The 18,483-nt window shown below is 43.1% G+C and overlaps 1 protein-coding gene across 1 annotated transcript in view; it reads left to right on the forward strand.

Annotated features, from left to right (window-relative positions):
• Positions 1 to 18,483, forward strand: part of VPS13B (vacuolar protein sorting 13 homolog B) — a 1,252,356-nt gene that overhangs the window by 184,124 nt on the left and 1,049,749 nt on the right. The window contains 4 exon segments of the mRNA XM_040354774.1: positions 6,206 to 6,293; positions 7,482 to 7,673; positions 10,295 to 10,464; positions 14,592 to 14,786. Coding sequence (XP_040210708.1) covers positions 6,206 to 6,293; positions 7,482 to 7,673; positions 10,295 to 10,464; positions 14,592 to 14,786 — 645 coding nt within the window.

Raw genomic sequence — 18,483 nt, forward strand, 5'->3', positions numbered from 1 at the left:
AGGCCATGCAACAGCACGGGGCTCAGGGGTGACACAATTTATGAGGGAGCCAGAGCAGAGCTTTTAGTGACTATGAGTTGCAGTTAGGCAATTCAAGTAACACCCAAAGAGGGACATCCGTAGCCGTGTGAAGCATAGTCAACGGGGTGAGCTTCGCCGCTGTATAGTACTTGGAGACATTTGGGACCCCAGACCTCCTTGCAGCCTATGGGTATAAGGAGTAGATCTAGGGACTCTAGGACATTTCCACGCCCAGAAAAATTGGAGAATCTAATTTTGCAACAGTCGAAGAAAGAAAAAGTGTACTTTAACTGGCAGCATGCAAAAGTAATAGAGAACTTTAGGTAGGATTGTCATTTTGACTGCCGAGATCCTTCCTATTCATGAAAGGGTGGGAAATTGCCAGGAATGCATGAGTGAGGTCAAGGCACACAGCAAGGGGGTAGTATTTGTTTGAAAACAAAGAAGAGTAGGAAATCATCAGTTTGATGCCTAATTATTCAATAGATTGAGATACCCAACAGTATGGAAATGCTCCACCACATTAGCAGGGAGGTTGACATTCAGCACTGTGATTTTAGAGGGGTTGATTTGAAGGCTGAAATTCGGTATGTTGCAAAGTGGGAAGGGAGATGTGTGGGATTGTCAGAATCAAAAGAGTGTCGTCTGGGCTCCAGCATAAGGTACTCCTGAAATGTCAACGTTGGCCCTGATCGGCACCACAAATGGCTCCAGTGCCAAGATAAAATGTGCTGGGGAAGTGTGCAGCCCTGCCTGGTTTCCCCAAATAAATATAGGAAACAATTCGGAGAAAAAAACCTGCATATTTTACTGATGGCGATGATAGGGCTTGAATCCTTGATAATTGTGCCCTAAATTCCCATACGGTTAGAAGGTATTGGAGGTAGTCCCAAGAAAGCGAATCGAAGGCTTTTTAAATATTCGAGGAGGGCACAAAACTTGGGATTTTACGCTGATGGAGGATAAGGATAAAGTGCATTACTTTGTGTACATTATCTCCTGCAAGGCACAAAGCCCACCTGGTCCCTGTGAATGAGAACTTGAAGGGATTTATTGACACGTGTGCTTACAATTTTCCCCAAAACCTTCAGGTCCACATTAAATAGAATGAAAAGATTGTGGGTCAGTGGCTTCCTCAGTTGACTTGTGAATCATAGAAATGTAGTCCGTAATGGGCCTTGCACCATCACGGCAGGAATTGAAACAAGTAATTTAAGGGGTGAGTAAGGTTACGAATGTTTAATAATACAGTCCGGTGAAGCCATCTGGACCTGGGGCATTGGATGGCTTGAGAGATTTAATAGCTTGGGCGACTTCTGACTCAGAAATGGGTGCTTTCACGGTGTCTTGGGCCATAGAGGACAGCGAAGGAAGACTAAGGCCGCGGTTAACCAATGAAACTGACTGATGGTCTGATGTGCCTACACACCATCAGTTAAAAAAACGATAGAGTCCAATGCGGTGACGTAAAACACAACGACGTGCTGAGAAAAATGAAGTTCAATGCTTCCAAGCATGCGTCGACTTGATTCTGAGCATGCGCAGGTTTTTAACCAATGCTTTTGGATACTAACCGTCGGTTTTGACCTATCGGTTAGGCGTCCATTGGTTCAATTTTAAAGCAAGTTCTGTAATTTTTGACTGAAGGATAACTGACCGGATGGGGCCCACACACCATCGGTTTGGACCGATGAAGCGGTCCTTCAGTCCGTTTCCATCGGTTTTGACCGACCGTGTGTACGCGGCCTAAGTGTTTGGAAATAGCTGTCAGCCTTGTCCAGATCAAAAGACACAGATCTGCTGTATAGGGATGCCAGAAAGGAGGCAAAACTAGAGACTATCCTCGAAGGGTCCGAGGCAAACCCACCTGTTCTTTCTAAGGAACTCTACATTAACAATTTAACAACATATATTTGTGAGCTGTTTTGATTGCTAAAGGACTTGTTATGCAGTGCAACCTTTTTTCCAGTAGTCCATTTTTTCCCCCCAATACTTTCAGAAGCAAGGCACAATTTCTCCCCTCTTCCACATCTTTGCGTCAGCGATTCCTCTTTTCCTCACTGCGCTAATCTGAAGTTTTGCTTGCCATGTTGATTCAGTTGTTTTGGACACATACATTGGAAATGTTACCTCCTTTTTACTTTTTCTTTTTTTTCTTTCTGATTTGGGCCTTTTCAAATATAAAATGCTAAGGAGGAGTAATGTCCACATTTAAATACTAAGAGCATATTTATACAGTAAATACAAGGGGCACCCGACACCAAAGTAATTCCCATTTTTCCATCAACACATGTGCAGAGGTTCACCATTGTTGCTTGTGCTTTTTCACACATATGCAGTGTACTGACATGTGTCTGACAACATTGTCCATTTTTTCATTTTTTGACACATAGTTACATAGTTAGTCAGGTTGAAAACACGCGTACGAATGATGGCACACATCATGGCTAGGCAAGTTTGGGGTGGAGGATCTTGACTGGCCTGCACAGAGTCCTGACCTCAAACCGATAGAACACCTTTGGGATGAGTTAGAGCGGAGACTGTGAGCCAGGCCTGCACGTCCACATCACAAATGCGCTGCTGGAAAAATGGTCAAACATTCCCGTAGACAAACTCCTAAACCTTGGGGACAGCCCTACCAGAAGAGTTGAAACCGCTATAGCTGCAAAGGGTGGGACTAAGACTGGGTTGCCATTAAAGTTCATGTGCGTGTAAAGGCAGACGTCCCAATGTTTTTGGTAGTATAGTGTGTTTGTATATCTATCTATCTGTCTCTATCTATCTGTCTCTATCTATCTGTCTATCTGTATATATATATATATATATATATATATATATATATATATATATATATATATATATATATATATATATATATATATATATATATATATATATATATATACATACATACATACATACATACATACATACACATACACACACACACACAGCCCTCGAAATTTACACTCGCCTGCTCGCCTTCTGCAAGTACATTTTGAGTGTGGGCTGCTTGGGAGCAGGGGGGGGGGCGAGCAAGGAGAGGAGAGCAGAGCCGCCACGGCATTCAAACCATGGGAAACATTATAGCTTTCAATTCAATAGCTATGTTCCCCGAGCGCGTGTCTTATACAGCCCCTCCCCCTTGTCCGAGCACTTTGATAGACAGATCACCCATCCCAGGATTGGATGGGTGATCTGTCTATCAAAGTTTCCCGGACAAGAGGGGAGGGGCTGTATATGACGCGCGCAGCGGGGAACACAGCTATTGAATTGAAAGCTGTAATGTTCCCCGCGGTTTGAACCATTCGGCGGCTCCTCTCCTACCCAGCACAGGTAGGATGCAGGGGGGGGGAGAACTCTGGCTGCAATGTGTGGGGGGGGAGAACTCTGGCTGCAATGTGTGGGGGGGGGAACTCTGGCTGCAATGTGTGGGGGGGGAGAACTCTGGCTGCAATGTGTGTGGGGGGAAAACTCTGGCTGCAATGTGTGTGGGGGGAAAACTCTGGCTGCAATGTGTGGGGGGGGGAGAACTCTGGCTGCAATGTGTGGGGGGGGAACTCTGGCTGCAATGTGTGTGGGGGGGGAACTCTGGCTGCAATGTGGGGGGGGGGGAACTCTGGCTGCAATGTGGGGGGGGAGAACTCTGGCTGCAATGTGGGGGGGGGAGAACTCTGGCTGCAATGGGGGGGGGGGGAGAACTCTGGCTGCAATGTGTGGGGGGGGGAGAACTCTGGCTGCAATGTGTGGGGGGGGGAGAACTCTGGCTGCAATGTGTGGGGGGGGGAGAACTCTGGCTGCAATGTGTGGGGGGGAACTCTGGCTGCAATGTGTGGGGGGGGGGGAACTCTGGCTGCAATGTGTGGGGGGGGGGGAGAACTCTGGCTGCAATGTGTGGGGGGGAACTCTGGCTGCAATGTGTGGGGGGGAACTCTGGCTGCAGTGTGGGGGGGAACTCTGGCTGCAGTGTGGGGGGGGGGAGAAGTCTGGCTGCAGTGTGGGGGGGAGAAGTCTGGCTGCAGTGTGGGAGGGGAGAACTCTGGCTGCAGTGTGGGAGGGGAGAACTCTGGCTGCAGTGTGGGAGGGGAGAACTCTGGCTGCAGTGTGGGGGGGAGAACTCTGGTTGCAATGTGGGGGGGGGGCTCTGGCTACAATTGTGAGGGGACTCTGGCTACAATTGTGGGGGGACTCTGGCTGGAAAATGGGGACATTTTGCCGCATTGGTAGACATGGGCAGGCTGCATTTTTGGGCACGGATAAAGTTGTGTGTGGGGGGGGGGAGAACTCTGGCTGCAATGTGTGGGGGGGGGAACTCTGGCTGCAATGTGGGGGGGGGAGAACTCTGGCTGCAATGTGGGGGGGGCAACTCTGGCTGCAATGTGGGGGGGGAGAACTCTGGCTGCAATGTGGGGGGGGGGAGAAGTCTGGCTGCAATGTGTGGGGGGGAGAACTCTGGCTGCAATGTGGGGGGGGAGAACTCTGGCTGCAATGTGGGGGGGGAGAAGTCTGGCTGCAATGTGGGGGGGGGAGAAGTCTGGCTGCAATGTGTGGGGGGGGGGAGAACTCTGGCTGCAATGTGTGGGGGGGGGGGGAGAACTCTGGCTGCAATGTGTGGGGGGGAACTCTGGCTGCAATGTGTGGGGGGAACTCTGGCTGCAATGTGTGGGGGGGAACTCTGGCTGCAATGTGTGGGGGGGAACTCTAGCTGCAATGTGTGGGGGGGAACTCTGGCTGCAGTGTGGGGGGGGAACTCTGGCTGCAGTGTGGGGGGGAACTCTGGCTGCAGTGTGGGGGGGGAACTCTGGCTGCAGTCTGGGGGGGAACTCTGGCTGCAGTGTGGGGGGGAACTCTGGCTGCAGTGTGGGGGGGGAGAAGTCTGGCTGCAGTGTGGGGGGGGGAGAAGTCTGGCTGCAGTGTGGGGGGGGGGAGAAGTCTGGCTGCAGTGTGGGGGGGGGGAGAAGTCTGGCTGCAGTGTGGGGGGGGGGGAGAAGTCTGGCTGCAGTGTGGGGGGGGGGAGAAGTCTGGCTGCAGTGTGGGGGGGGGGAGAACTCTGGCTGCAGTGTGGGGGGGGGAGAACTCTGGTTGCAATGTGGGGGGGGACTCTGGCTACAATTGTGAGGGGACTCTGGCTACAATTGTGGGGGGACTCTGGCTGGAAAATGGGGACATTTTGCCGCATTGGTAGACATGGGCAGGCTGCATTTTTGGGCACGGATAAAGTTGTTGTTAATATTTATTTTTATAACTTAATTCTACATAAAACATTTAAAGCGGAAGTAAACCCATCGATTTAACAGTTTCAAAAAGCAGTTGCATTTCCGGCATGCCGGGATTGCTAACTGTCCCATTGGTTGTGCTCTCAACCAAACAGTCAAACCATCCAATGGCTGGTGTCATAATTGATCACATGTGCAGCACCATGGCAGTTGAAGATTAAATATAGGCCAAGATGGCAGCTTCCTTGGCTGAAAATGATAGGTGGGTTTACTTACACTTTAAGTGTAATTTCATGATATTTATGAGGGCATGTCTAGGGGCGGGACATGGTAGGGGTTGGGCGGGGCAACTGGTGACGAGTATGCCTTGAGGCCTGGCTAGTAGCTCAGGACTTGAAATTTTGAGCCCTGTGTGTGTGTGTAACACCCAAAGAGGAATTGGGTGGCTTCAAATATATATATATATATATATATATATATATATATATATATATATATATATATATATATATATATATATATATATATATATATACACAGTATATATATATATATATATATATTTTTGAAGCCACCCAATTCCTTGGGACTGGCTCCATGATAGTTTGTCCAACATTTAGGCATATAATGAAAGATTCACCTGAAAAAAAAAAATGTATTTTCTACCTGTTAAATTTGCATGCAGAGAATTAAAAGCCAAACACATGCATCCATTAAAGGTATTTATTAACCAACCGATATTTGTGTGATCGGACATGTCTTTTGTACAAAGGGCCATAGTCATTTCATTACCTGTCTTGAAAAGGTAAGTGCTTTGGATAACAACTGTTGTTTTGTAGAGATTAGTTTTTTTTGTGTTCACACTCAAACCCAAACATGCTTACATCTCAAATACTTTGTCTGTGCTGCTATAATCTGGGACTTCTCTTGTGCTTGAGTTAGAGCTGTTTGCTTTTCTTTGTTGATAGGAGACCTACACAGAGATAGCCGGAATGCAGAGGTTTGGGGCATTCTACATGGATTACCTGTACACAATGGAGTGTACTAGTGGCAAAGGTACAAGTTTATTTCACTTTTGTTTGCCCTCTTTTTCAGAAACAAACACTTCCCAAAGAGCCACCTGTTTCTTGTCTGTCTGTCCACCATATTACCTTAAATGTTTACTTTGCTGATGTAAGGTAGGTCATACATGATTAATTCGCTTTGGTTCAACCAGCCGGTCGATAAAAAGAAAATTAATCAATTCCCCCATCCACACATTCGAGGCAGATCTTTTACAGATATGATAAACTTCCCAAGTATTAAGACAGGACCCACTGCCTGGTCAAAAAAGGTAGTCCTCTCAATAAAAACAATGTGCCACCATTGTGTATCACAACATTTTTCTTGACTTGGCTGATGCAATGCATAAAGCTGGTGACATGCTTTTTCTGTGTGAAAATGGGCATTGTTACCATCAGCTCACAAATAATTTAATAATTATTTTTTCAGCATGCTTCCTTTTTACAGTAGTCTCTGTCAACACTTCTGATAAACAGCTTAGGATTCGGGTAGAGAAGCTCTCCCAAGTTAATCTGCAAGACTTGGCTGTCCAGCTACCAGTTCAACTCTTTGACCCAGTGTATTCTGTAGAGCAGGCCTTATAGTTTAAAAGCCAACTACTGCTCTGTGAATACTTGGGTATTGTTTTCTTTATAGTACTCGCAAAGACTACAGGTACATATCCAAGGAACCAGTGCGGATAGTTAAATAATGGTTTTGGATAAAACATTACAGATTGAGCTCCTTAAAATACATATATTTCTGCTTATACAATAAGAGCATTCTTTTACTGTATACTCTGGAAACGTGCTGCAGTGCAGGTTATCTAGATAAATATTTGTGGGAAAGTTCCTTCCTTGTTAATCAGCTTTCTTGCTACAAATTTCATGATATATGATGGGATATAGTCGACTTTATTTAGTTTGCTTTCAGTGGGCTTCTTATGTTTAAAAAGTAAAAAATAAAAATATTTCTCCAGACGCAATTAATTGGGTTTTCTTGTATGATATGAAGATTCTTTCAAAATATTGAAATCCACTTTACCAAGTTTTCCTTTGATACATTTAGTTTAAAGAAGTATAAAATGTCTTAGTAAGAAAGACAGACATATATTTTATAACATGAGCAAGGAGTAAAATTGTATCTAAACAATGCAATAACCATGGGTTTCTAGGTTTCATTTTTTTTTCTGTATTTCCAAAGGATCTGTAAGCCAGCAAGAATTCCCCACATTAAAGTCAGAAGAGATCAGCAGTATCAAAGAGATGTCCATAAAGAGGCTTGTGATTGGTCCCATCGACTTAAGACTTGACAGCAGTTCAGTGCATAGGATCATGAAGATGGTGGCGTGCTCCTTCGATCATGAATATGAGGCCTATAGTTGTTCCCACCCTGGTATTTTCCTTTTATGTTTTCAAATTTGATTATTTTTTTTAAAAGAATGTTTATTGGGTTTTTAATTTTAATAAAGCAAGAGCACAGTGTGAACTTACATTTCACTATGTAAAGATACAGTACATTGAAACAACCCAGCATCGCAGTATATAATCATGTCAATACTTTGGCTTCCCTGGGTTCACACCAAATTGCAATGTAGTCGGCTTACCATGCCCATTGCACAAAGCTGTGGTAGCCCTACTCAGCCTAGTATTCTGAATTATGTATGTTGTCATGTATGGGTTACTTCTCATTTAATTGATCATTGGTGATCATATTTTTTCAATTCATCATTTATTCATTTTTAAGGCTAGCGCAATTATTTTTTTCTTCCATACTCCATTTTTTGTATTTGTTATACATGATAATTGCAGCTTCCGCTTAACAGCTGGCAATCAGTTTTTCCAGCCATTTGTTCATTATTTCCTAGCGCGGTTTCTTTCCCCTTTTTTTTCTAGTATTCTGAATGGCTCTGTTGACCAACCACTCTACCTTTTCAACAGACTTAATGTATTCATATTCATCAAAATTTTTGAAGATAAAACATTTCAACAGTGGGACACCAAAACTGCTATACAGAAATATGCTTGCCAAACTTTTTTGTGACATCCCAAAAAGCTGTATCAAATTTTTTTTTTAAATTGCATCCTCTGTTAAACTAATGTGGGAATGGTTTTTGCTGACAGTTTTTTAAAGGTTTAAAAACTGGGCTGTCCCGATCTTGGCTTTGCTACCTGATGATTCACTGGCCTGGAATACATACATTTAGCCAGCAAAGTCTGTAAACTCTAAATGATCACCCTGCATATTTTCCCAGATGATAAATCCAGGTTTGAAATTATAATGCAAAGCCTACACCTTTAAAAATAATTCAGTGGTAGCAGCTTCATAATTTCTGTCTTATTGGGTTCATTATAACTCTTTGTGTGGTCTTTTGAAGGCTTGCTCCTATGGCTACAGGCTGTGTGAAGAAATCCTGACCAGAAGTGCCTGGATAGAGTAGGACTGCAATGCAGGTCATACAGAGAGAGTGTGTTAGGGCACACATCTCTATGGACAAATGGAGTCAAAACTCTACAGTACACCAATGCATTTTCTAACTGCCAATGTTTAAGTCCATGTTTGTTTGTTCTGTGTCTGATAGACTGTCCTAAAATGAGTTATGTGCAGGGTTGCAATGGGGCTGGGGGCCGTATAGTGTGCATGAGCATACAGAACCTCTGTAAAACCAGATGGTGCTGTATGCTGGTATGCACTGGTACAAGCACAGATGCTTTAATATGTAGATTATGGCTGCTAATGTATGCTGTCCTTATGCATGATGAGCACTGAACCTGCCTTTTATGCAGAAAAAAACTAAAACAGCAAACCTAAAACCTCCTGTGTGGCAGTCTGAAGAGCTCCCAGTTCTAGTTTCTATGTGGTACACAAGATTTATAAAGTACTTCCTTACCTCCTCTGAGCTAGACAGACCCTATTTAATTTGTGACTCACTCCCTACCCCTCACAGACACTGGGGCTCACCATGGAAGGTTTCCGCAGCAGAGGCAGTGCTGCCAATCCAGAAGACAGTCGGCAGTGCCAGGTGTGGCCTGATTGACAAGATACAGCCTTGGGAACCGTTGGTGATGATGCTAATTGCTCCCCCCCTTTCAACTTCTCTTAAAATTGAAGTAAACTTCCATGCATGACTTTTACCTATAGGTAAGCTTAAAATTAAGCCTACCTATAGGTAGTGCAAGTATCTCCTAAACATGCACAGTTTAGGAAATCGTTACTATACATGCAGCCAGTGACATCACTGGCGTATGTGCTCTGAAGGAATGGCCACCCGTGCCATGATGGGTGGCTCCTGCACGAGTGACGTCATCGCGGCTCCAGCCAGAGCCGGAGTGCGTAAACCCAGAAGCAAGACAGGTGAAGATGGAAGCCACTTCATTTTAAGGTAAGTTTAACATTATATGCTAGTATGTGATGCATACTAGCACATTATGGCTTTACCTTGCAGGGAAACAAGACAAAAAACATCCAGCGGTTTACAACCGTTTTAAGCTGGCTATATGTTATACAATTTTCTTAATAAATTTCCTTCTTTTTTAGATTTACCATCAACTATGTAGTACAAGTGCCTGCATATAAATTGAAAGTGTTTAGGTTGACCTCATATTATATGTTTTTCGTAAATCTAAAGGAAAGTTGTACAAGAAAATTGTATAATGTATGACCACCCTTACTGTAGCACAAGCAGCCTCATAAGTGATAACTTTGCTTTGAACTCACAGGAAGCTGCATGAGGTAGACTTCCACCAAGATTAACCGTTATTGTTGAAGCTTTGCAGAGGGATTGAGTGAAAGCTATAATTAAACACTTTAAATAAAGTGCTACTGCATATCATTTTATTTTTTAATGAAAGGCAAGCGTTCTACATTAAAGACAAGGAGGAAAAAAGACAATTGTGCCTCTACAGACTACAAATCGGATGTTCATTTGTTTTAAGAAACTTTCTTTTTTTTCTTTAAAACAAGCAAAATTAGATTTTTTATCACCTGCCAACAACACTGCTATACTTTTTCTTCAGCTTCACTTGAAGAATGTAAGACTTTACCTAGTCTAGAAGAGGTGGCAGCACTGGAGGAATACATACCAACACGTCTTACGTGCGTGACATTGTTGAAGTGTTCCATTACAGTCACCATGGCTGAATTCAACCTGCTTGGACATTTGCTGCCTGTTATAATGGGGCATAAGGTATGTGCTTTTTTTTTTTCTAAAACAAGTGTATTCATTCTGTGGAGCCTTTGTGAAACTACAGAACCATACATACTGTACATAAGGCTTTGTAGGTCCACCACATATAAACCACATGTTAAAAATGTGCCAAAGTTGGAGTTTGCCACTGTTTATTTCATAGCATGTCATGTTCTGCCTGCATTCATTACTTAAACAGATTCATATTTTTCCTAAAGTTTAATCTAGTAGAAAGGACTTCTTTTTCATCCTTTATAATGGGAGCCAATCTTCTTTTAATATAATTCCATTAGTTGAATTAAGGAGAAAGTAAAGCAACATGTAGCGCTATATGTAGAAGACTTGGCAGACACTGTATTCAATAGTTTGTTTAATAGGTGCATTTTGGATTCACTTTTCTCCTAATTGCATCTAATTATTTTTCTCCCAAAAACTCCAGAGCCAGGGTCATAAAATGACTCTTGTTCGGTAGTTGTGAGTTTGACGTAAGAAGATAATTACGGACCTATTTGCAGCAGCAGCTGTTTAACACTAAGAATCTGTATTTCATCACGATTATGTAATTTACAATAACACGCAGTCATTTCCATAGTCAGTGCAATCTGTATCCTTTCACTTGAGAAGATGGCTGCATTCCTCGAGTTTGTAATGCTGATAGAAACCTGCTCAATATTGGCTAGTTATTGTCATGTATTACCTGAAAATGCGAAGTGGAATGTCTTCAGCTTACAGAGTTGCTAATTTGAATCACGGAATATATAACTTTTCCAGCTGGGTATCATCATAGGGTTGCAGTTCAAATATATTGTTACCCTAGGGAACTCTCATGATTTGAACTAGTATGCAAGAATGCTTCAATAGCAGGTACAGTGAGGTCATATGCTATATTGAACATCTGGAAATATTAGGGAAGGGTTGCTAAAATTGCTTGCAGGTCACAAAAAAAGTTTAATTTATTTGAATACATCCCTGTAGGTATATTGTTTAGGCAATGATAAAGAGTTTGAAGAATAAGGAAAAGTCTAATGGAGTGAGGTGGGGACTTCTACTTGGTGGGTGCAGCTTGAGAAAATTCGATAGAGTAATGGTAATGGAAAATGTGGTGAGGCACGGGTCATTTATAGGGTGGGTCAGCAATTTAAGGGAGAAGAGAAACATACGTAGATTTGGTGTTATTTATTACTTTGGATCCTAAAACTACAGATACATTTGCTAGGTGGGTTAGCTAAGGTGAAACTGCATTAATATTGTAGTCCGATTCATGACTTCACTGGATGCAACTGGCATGCACAATATCATTTTGTTTAAAAAGGTGTTTATGGGATGCAATGTGATGCTGTTTTCAATATCTCCATTTAGTTGACTTGTTTTGGAAGCTGTGGGTTAACACTTTACGGCTCAGACCAAATTTGGCTCCATCGGTATGCACCAGTCAACTATAACTCTATGACAAATTTGCCCATCTTCATAACATAGTGAATATATGATTGGGAACCATTTTGATTGATTCTGATAGTTAGCCAGCACTAAAGCTGTCGGTGACAGCTAAGCAAAGTTTCAGAGGATAACTTTTAATGGGAAAGTATTTTAATAAACTCACCTGCCGCATAGGACATGATGCTGGGGAACGTTGATATACATATTGCATATGGGAAGGTATTCATGCATAAAAAACTGCAGTATGCAAGATGCACTATATTGTCAAAAGTATTGGGACGGCTGCCTTTACACGCACATAAACTTTAATGGCATCCCAGTCTTGGTCCATAGGGTTTGTTGGCCCACCTTTTGCAGTTATAACAGCTTCTGGCTCGCAGTCTCTGCTCCAATTTATCCCAAAGGTGTTCTATTGGGTTGAGGTGCATGCCAGTCAAGTTCCTTTACCCCAAACTAACTTACCAATTTAAAAAAAAAATGGTGAGGGGTTCCCCCCAAAAATCCATACCAGACCCTTATCCAAGCACGCTACCTGGGCAGGCCGCAGGAACAGAAGGGGGGGTGACAGTGTCCCCCCTCCTGAACCATACCAGGCCACATGCCCTCAACATGGGGAGGATGTCCCCATGTTGATGTGGACAAGGGCCTCCTCCCCACAACCCTTGCCCGGTGGTTGTGGGGGTCTGCGGGCGGGGGGCTTATTGGAATCTGGAAGCCCTTTTTAACAAAGGGGAACCCCAAATCCCGCCCCCCCCCTAGGTGAATTGGTAAGGGGTACATTGTACCCCTACCATTTCACAAAAAAGTGTCAAAATGTTAAAAACTACAGGAGACGGCTTGGGACAAGTCCTTTATTAAAAATAAATAACATTTCAGCGCTGCAATCCTTTCCCGATCTCCAGCGAGGATACGACACATGCGATCCTGCCTCCACCGGAGGCACCTGACAAATTATGCCACCAGCCTGACAACTCTTTTATATAGCGGAGGGCTGGGCCAGAGACGCAAGGGGAATCGCTGGGGTTACCCAGTGATGTGTATGGGTGACCCTACTCACCTCTGATGCAACGAGAAACCTGTGTTGCATCAGAGGGGGTCGGTGTCACCCGTAAACGTCCCTGGGTAACCGCGGCGATTCCCCTTGCATCTCTGGCCCCGCCCTCAGCTATATTAAAGTTATCAGGCTGGCGGCGCGTCATTCGTCGGGTGCCTCCGGTGGAGGCAGGATTGTGTACATCGCATCCTTGCTGGAGATCGAGAATGGATTACATTGCTGGAATCTTTTTTTTTTTTTTATTTAAAATGTTTTTATTTTTAATAAAGACTTGTCCCAAGCCGTCTCCTGTCGTTTATAACATTTTGACACTTTTTTATGTGAAATGGTAGGGATACAAAATACCCCTTTCCAATTCACATAGGGAGGGGCGGGATCCCCTTTGTTAAAGGGGGCTTCCAGATTTCAATAACCCCCCCACCCGCAGACCCTCACAACCACCGGGCAAGGTTTGTGGAGATGAGGCCATTGTCCTTATCAACATGGGGACATCCTCCCCATGTTGAGGGCATGTGGCCTGGTACGGTTCAGGAAGGAGGGGTGCTCTCTCGCCTTTTTCCCTGCGGCCTGCCAGGTTGCTTGCTCGGATGAGGATCTGGTATGGATTTTTGGGGGAACCCCCACGGCATTTTTATTTTTATTTTGGTGCGGAGTTCCCCTTAAAATCCGTACCAGACCTGAAGGGCCTGGTAATAGAATTTGGGGGGACCCCCACACATTTTTTTTTTCAATTACATTTATCTGTATTGCCGGGACTCGACAATTCATTATAGCCGTTTTACTTACTTTTTTTCCTTTAAAAAAATAATTTTGTGCAGAGACTATTATAAACACAGGAAACATGCGCTACTTTACAGGCATACTATAGTCACCCCCTCCAGGTACGAAATTTAAAGGAATATTTCACTTTTATTGTTTCACTTTAAGCATTATTAAAATCACTGCTCCCAAAAAAAACCTTCAGTTTTTAATTTTTTTTTGCAATGATACCATGGGGCAGGGCCCAGGTCCCCAAACACTTTTTATGACAATAACTTGCATATTAGCCTTTAAAATTATCACTTTAGATTTCTCCCATAGACTTTTAAAGAGTGTTCCGCGTCTGTTTGAATTTGCCGTGACCACCCCAAATTGTTCGGTGAATGGGTCAACAGCCAATGTTCGATCGGAACATAAAGCTCATCCCCAACGACAATGCTGAAAACTGAAAAATGGCCTGGGCAGGAAGTGGGTGAATGTGCCCAGTATTGAAAATGTTCACAATTTTGTCACAGGCCATGCTAAAGGGGTCATACTGCTAATAAAAGAAAAAAGAAAAACTGCTATAAAAGGGACCATACTGCAAGAAAAGTGTCATCATTGAATTCCCCCCATAGGCTTGTTGTATGTAGAGCTGGTATTGCTCATTAGACCTAGAAACATTGCTTTGGCAAAAGGACCTGTCTTGGCTCAGTAATGTTATTAGTTTCTAGTTCTCTAATCAGATTAGTGTGCAAAATAACTTCCCTGTGTGCAGGTAACAGGTACACTTTAAAGCGTTTGAGAAATGTGGTATTAGTTTTGGCAGTATGCCTTTTTACTTACCCAGTGGTGCTTTTAACAGGATGAATTAAGTGTGTGTTTTTTTTCTTTTTAGCATTCCGCAGGTACTTTAAGCACAACAAGTTTTCAGCCAATACGACCTCTGCCTGCCATCAGAATACTTGCTGACAAAATCAACTTTGAGCATTCGGTGCCAATGTATGCAGAGCAATTAGTTCAGACAGTAAGCAGCCTGAGCCAGCCCTCAGATAACCTACTGCACCACTGCTATGCACACTGCTACCTCAAGGTAAGGTGCCCCACTATCCAACCCACTCATGCTCTGTTATTCAGAAGATTTCAGTATCTGGGCAAACCTATATGATATTGCCCTCATGTATAGAAGTGTCTGAGTTGCCTGTAGCAGCCAGGCAAACCTTCCCTTTTCCTTTTTAGAATTTCTTTTTATTTTATGGAGAATGCAACTGAAGATGCTGAAATATGTACATTTTAGTGGGAAGAATTGCTGCTCAGGAACTTTATGCATCTAGTATTCAAGAGATTGACAACCTCTATTTTAGGATGTTGACACAAGTAATTTGTTACTTTCTGCAATGCTATTGGATGCTGTGATGGTCCCAATGTATATTGAAAAATATATTAAAGTAAAAAAAAAGTTAAACACGCATATGGTATATGCGTTTATGCAGGTATGCATTCATGTGCCAAAGACCATTTTAAGTCTGCATTTTTTTTACCAAGTCATTACTGTTACAACACTAACCTGCCATTTGCAGTTTAGGATTCAATTACAGTAAAACCTTGGATTGCGAGCATAATTTGTTTTGGAAACATGCTTGTAATCCAAAGCACTTGTATATCAAAGCGATTTTTCCCTTTAAAAAATCATGGAAACTCAGATGATTGGTTCCACAACCATTTATTTATTTCAGGTACTTATATAGCGCAGTCAATTTACGCAGTGCTTTACATATACATTGTTCATGCACATCAGTCCCAAACCTCAAGGAGCTTACAACCTAAGGTCCCTAACACACATTCATACATATATTGGGGTCAATTTAGACAGGATCTGATTAATTTACCAGTATGTCTTTTAGAGTGTGGGAGGAAACCGGAGTACCCGGAGGAAACTCACGCAGGCACAGGGAGTACATGCAAACTCTAGGCAGATTGTGTCGTCGTCAGGATTCGAACCAGCGACCCTATTTGCTGCTAGGTGAAAGTGCTAACCACTACCGCCTGAAGCCTCACTCCTCCCCCCCTTCTTTCTTCGGTGCCGTCATTACAAGGGTGGGCACCCGGCTGTGACAGCTTCACAGGCACGCACTGCACATGCGCGAGCCGGGCTGCACTCTTAGTGGCCAGGCAATCTTCTGGGACCAGTGACGTGTCCCAGAAGATTGCACAGAGGGGGGTATAGAGGAGTAGCCCAGGCGGTGAAGCGACATAAGCAGGAAGTGGGAGCAGGGTACCTGTCAAAACTAGGTGTCCACCCCCCCTTCCCTCCAAAAAAATGACATGCCAAATGTGGCATGTAAGGGGGAGAGGAGTGCTTTTTTTTTTTTTAAATAACAAACATGTTATACTTACCTCCACTTTGCAGCTCGTTTTGCACAGAGTGGCCCTGAACCTGGTCTTCTGGGGTCCCTCGGCGGCTGTCTCGGACTCAACACCTTCATGCGAGCAACCTTGCATGGTGTTGAGTTCTTACGGGCACTCTCCTGTGATACAGCCGGCGGCCATAGCCGCTGACTGTATCACTTGGCCTCGCCCCCCAGCGCGCCGTGTCATCGGATGTGAATGACAGCAGCATGAGCCAATGGCTGCGCTGCTTTCAATCAACCAATGAATGAGCCGGGAAGACGGCTGAGAAAACTGCGCGTTCACAGCACGGGACTTTCGAGGGGTCAGGTAAGTAAAGGGGGGGTTCGGGGGGCCTCTAATCCGCAGTTGTTTTTTCACCTTAATGCAAAGAATGCATTAAGGTGAAAAAAACGTTTACCTTTACAACTCCTTTAAAGCGGAAGTTCCACTTTTGTGCGGAACTCCGCTTTAATATGTAGAAGAAACAAAAATATATGCTTTTATAATATTTTATTTATGATCTATTGAAATCACAATAATATTATATCATTTATACTTTTATACATAACTGTATATGACTATACAAGTCGTATATTTTTTTCTCCATCTTCCTTTTACCAGAAGTGGAATAGAGGAGAAGTCTTCCAGTGGCAGGGGAATTTCCCGGGGTTTTTTCGTTTGCTTTCTGTTGTGTCTCCTGGACAGGAAGCAATATGAAACGTCCTCAATGATCTACAGACCGCAAAAAAAAGAAAAAAAACTAACAGAGGTCTTAACCATTTCCTACTTTTTCCAAAAAAAAAAAAGAATTGCTCATACATCTGCAGAAAGTGTCACAAAACATAGAGCCATCCTCATTAATTTTTGCTTAACAAAGCCTTGTTTTATATTCTTTGTACTAGATAAGATATCACATAGTTCCCTGAATACTATTTATGCCACGTGCTTCTCTCTGTGTATAGTTAGGATATTAGGAATATAAAAGAACACTCTACCGTGTGACCTGCCTCACCTGAAATACACACACAGGGCTCTTGACCATAAAATGTAGACTTTGATGGCTTAGTGCCTATTTTTTTTTTTTTACCATAGTATACTAGATAATGGATCACATATGTCATAAGTGCATTGCATGTGAGCAATTGCTGTACTCTCTTGCATCCTGGGTTGATATTAGGACGTGTGGCAGACAGAGAACAAGTTGTCTACCCAGAATCCTTTGCTTCCATTCTAAGTAGCTGTAGAATAAAGTCTTTCAATACATTCAGAAACCAGTGACCTGCGAAGTGAAGGAAAACATTCTATTCAGAATTTCACATCATGATCCCAAAAATATATATTTTTTTGACCTGTAAAGGGCAACAAAGAACTATATCCACAGATCATTGCGGTATGTAGTTAAAACATCAAAGACCTTGCAGAAAGTCGTCACAAGAAAGCATAAATGCTCATGTGTAGGAGGGTATGGAACCAATTATGGACCCCAACAGTTCGTTCTAGGACAGATGTGCAGAGGAATACTGTATAAGACATCCCCAATGTGATAAATCAGCAACACTATACTTGCATAATGGGAAGTTAAAGAGTGAACTCTAGTGATTTGAATGTCATATATTAGAGGAATACTCTAGCCTGACATGAAAATTAGATTTTAATTAGGGTTTTGACTCCCCTACTTCAGTAGCCTGGATGAAGGCTTAACATTTATTTTGATTGTCCAGAGACTGCAGTTTTGCCAAAAGGAAATTGAGTAAACCTTGTGGAAAGTGGTGGTTGCATTCGTCTTTATTTTTTCCATTTTTTTCGCCTTTTTTCTCTCATTGTTTTACCATTTGCACAATTTCTACCCTAGCCTGCGCACGCACACTCATCACTCTGTATCTAAGGAGACAGGCCATGTTTTAGGATTAAAGAACATCTCCCTCTCCTCTCCATTCAATGAAGGTGTTCTCTTTACAGACCTGAACTGGGCTGATATAACACTTGAGCAAACATTGCAAAGTGTATGGGATCTTGAAATCTCACAGAATTTCTGTCAGTATAAACCTGTACTTTAAAAAATATATATATTTAGTCAACAGCTATACTAAAACCCTTTCATTGGTATATTTAATGGGCCAAAAGAAAGTGAATAAAAACAGTTTGTTAAATTTGACATACCGTATATACTCGAGTATAAGCCGACCTGAGTATAAACAGACCCGAGTATAAGCCGAGGTACCTAATTTTACCCCAAAAACTGGGAAAACTTATTGACTCAAGTATATGCCTAGGGTGAGAATGCAGTAGCCACTGTGAGCGGAAAAGAGGGTCAACAATGCCCATTTGCACGCCTCACTGTGCCCGTTGCTGCCTCACTGTGCCCGTTGCTGCCTCCCTGTGCCCGTTGCTGCCTCCCT

Source organism: Rana temporaria, chromosome 5 (assembly GCF_905171775.1).
Source record: "Rana temporaria chromosome 5, aRanTem1.1, whole genome shotgun sequence".
NCBI classification, from domain to species: domain Eukaryota; kingdom Metazoa; phylum Chordata; class Amphibia; order Anura; family Ranidae; genus Rana; species Rana temporaria.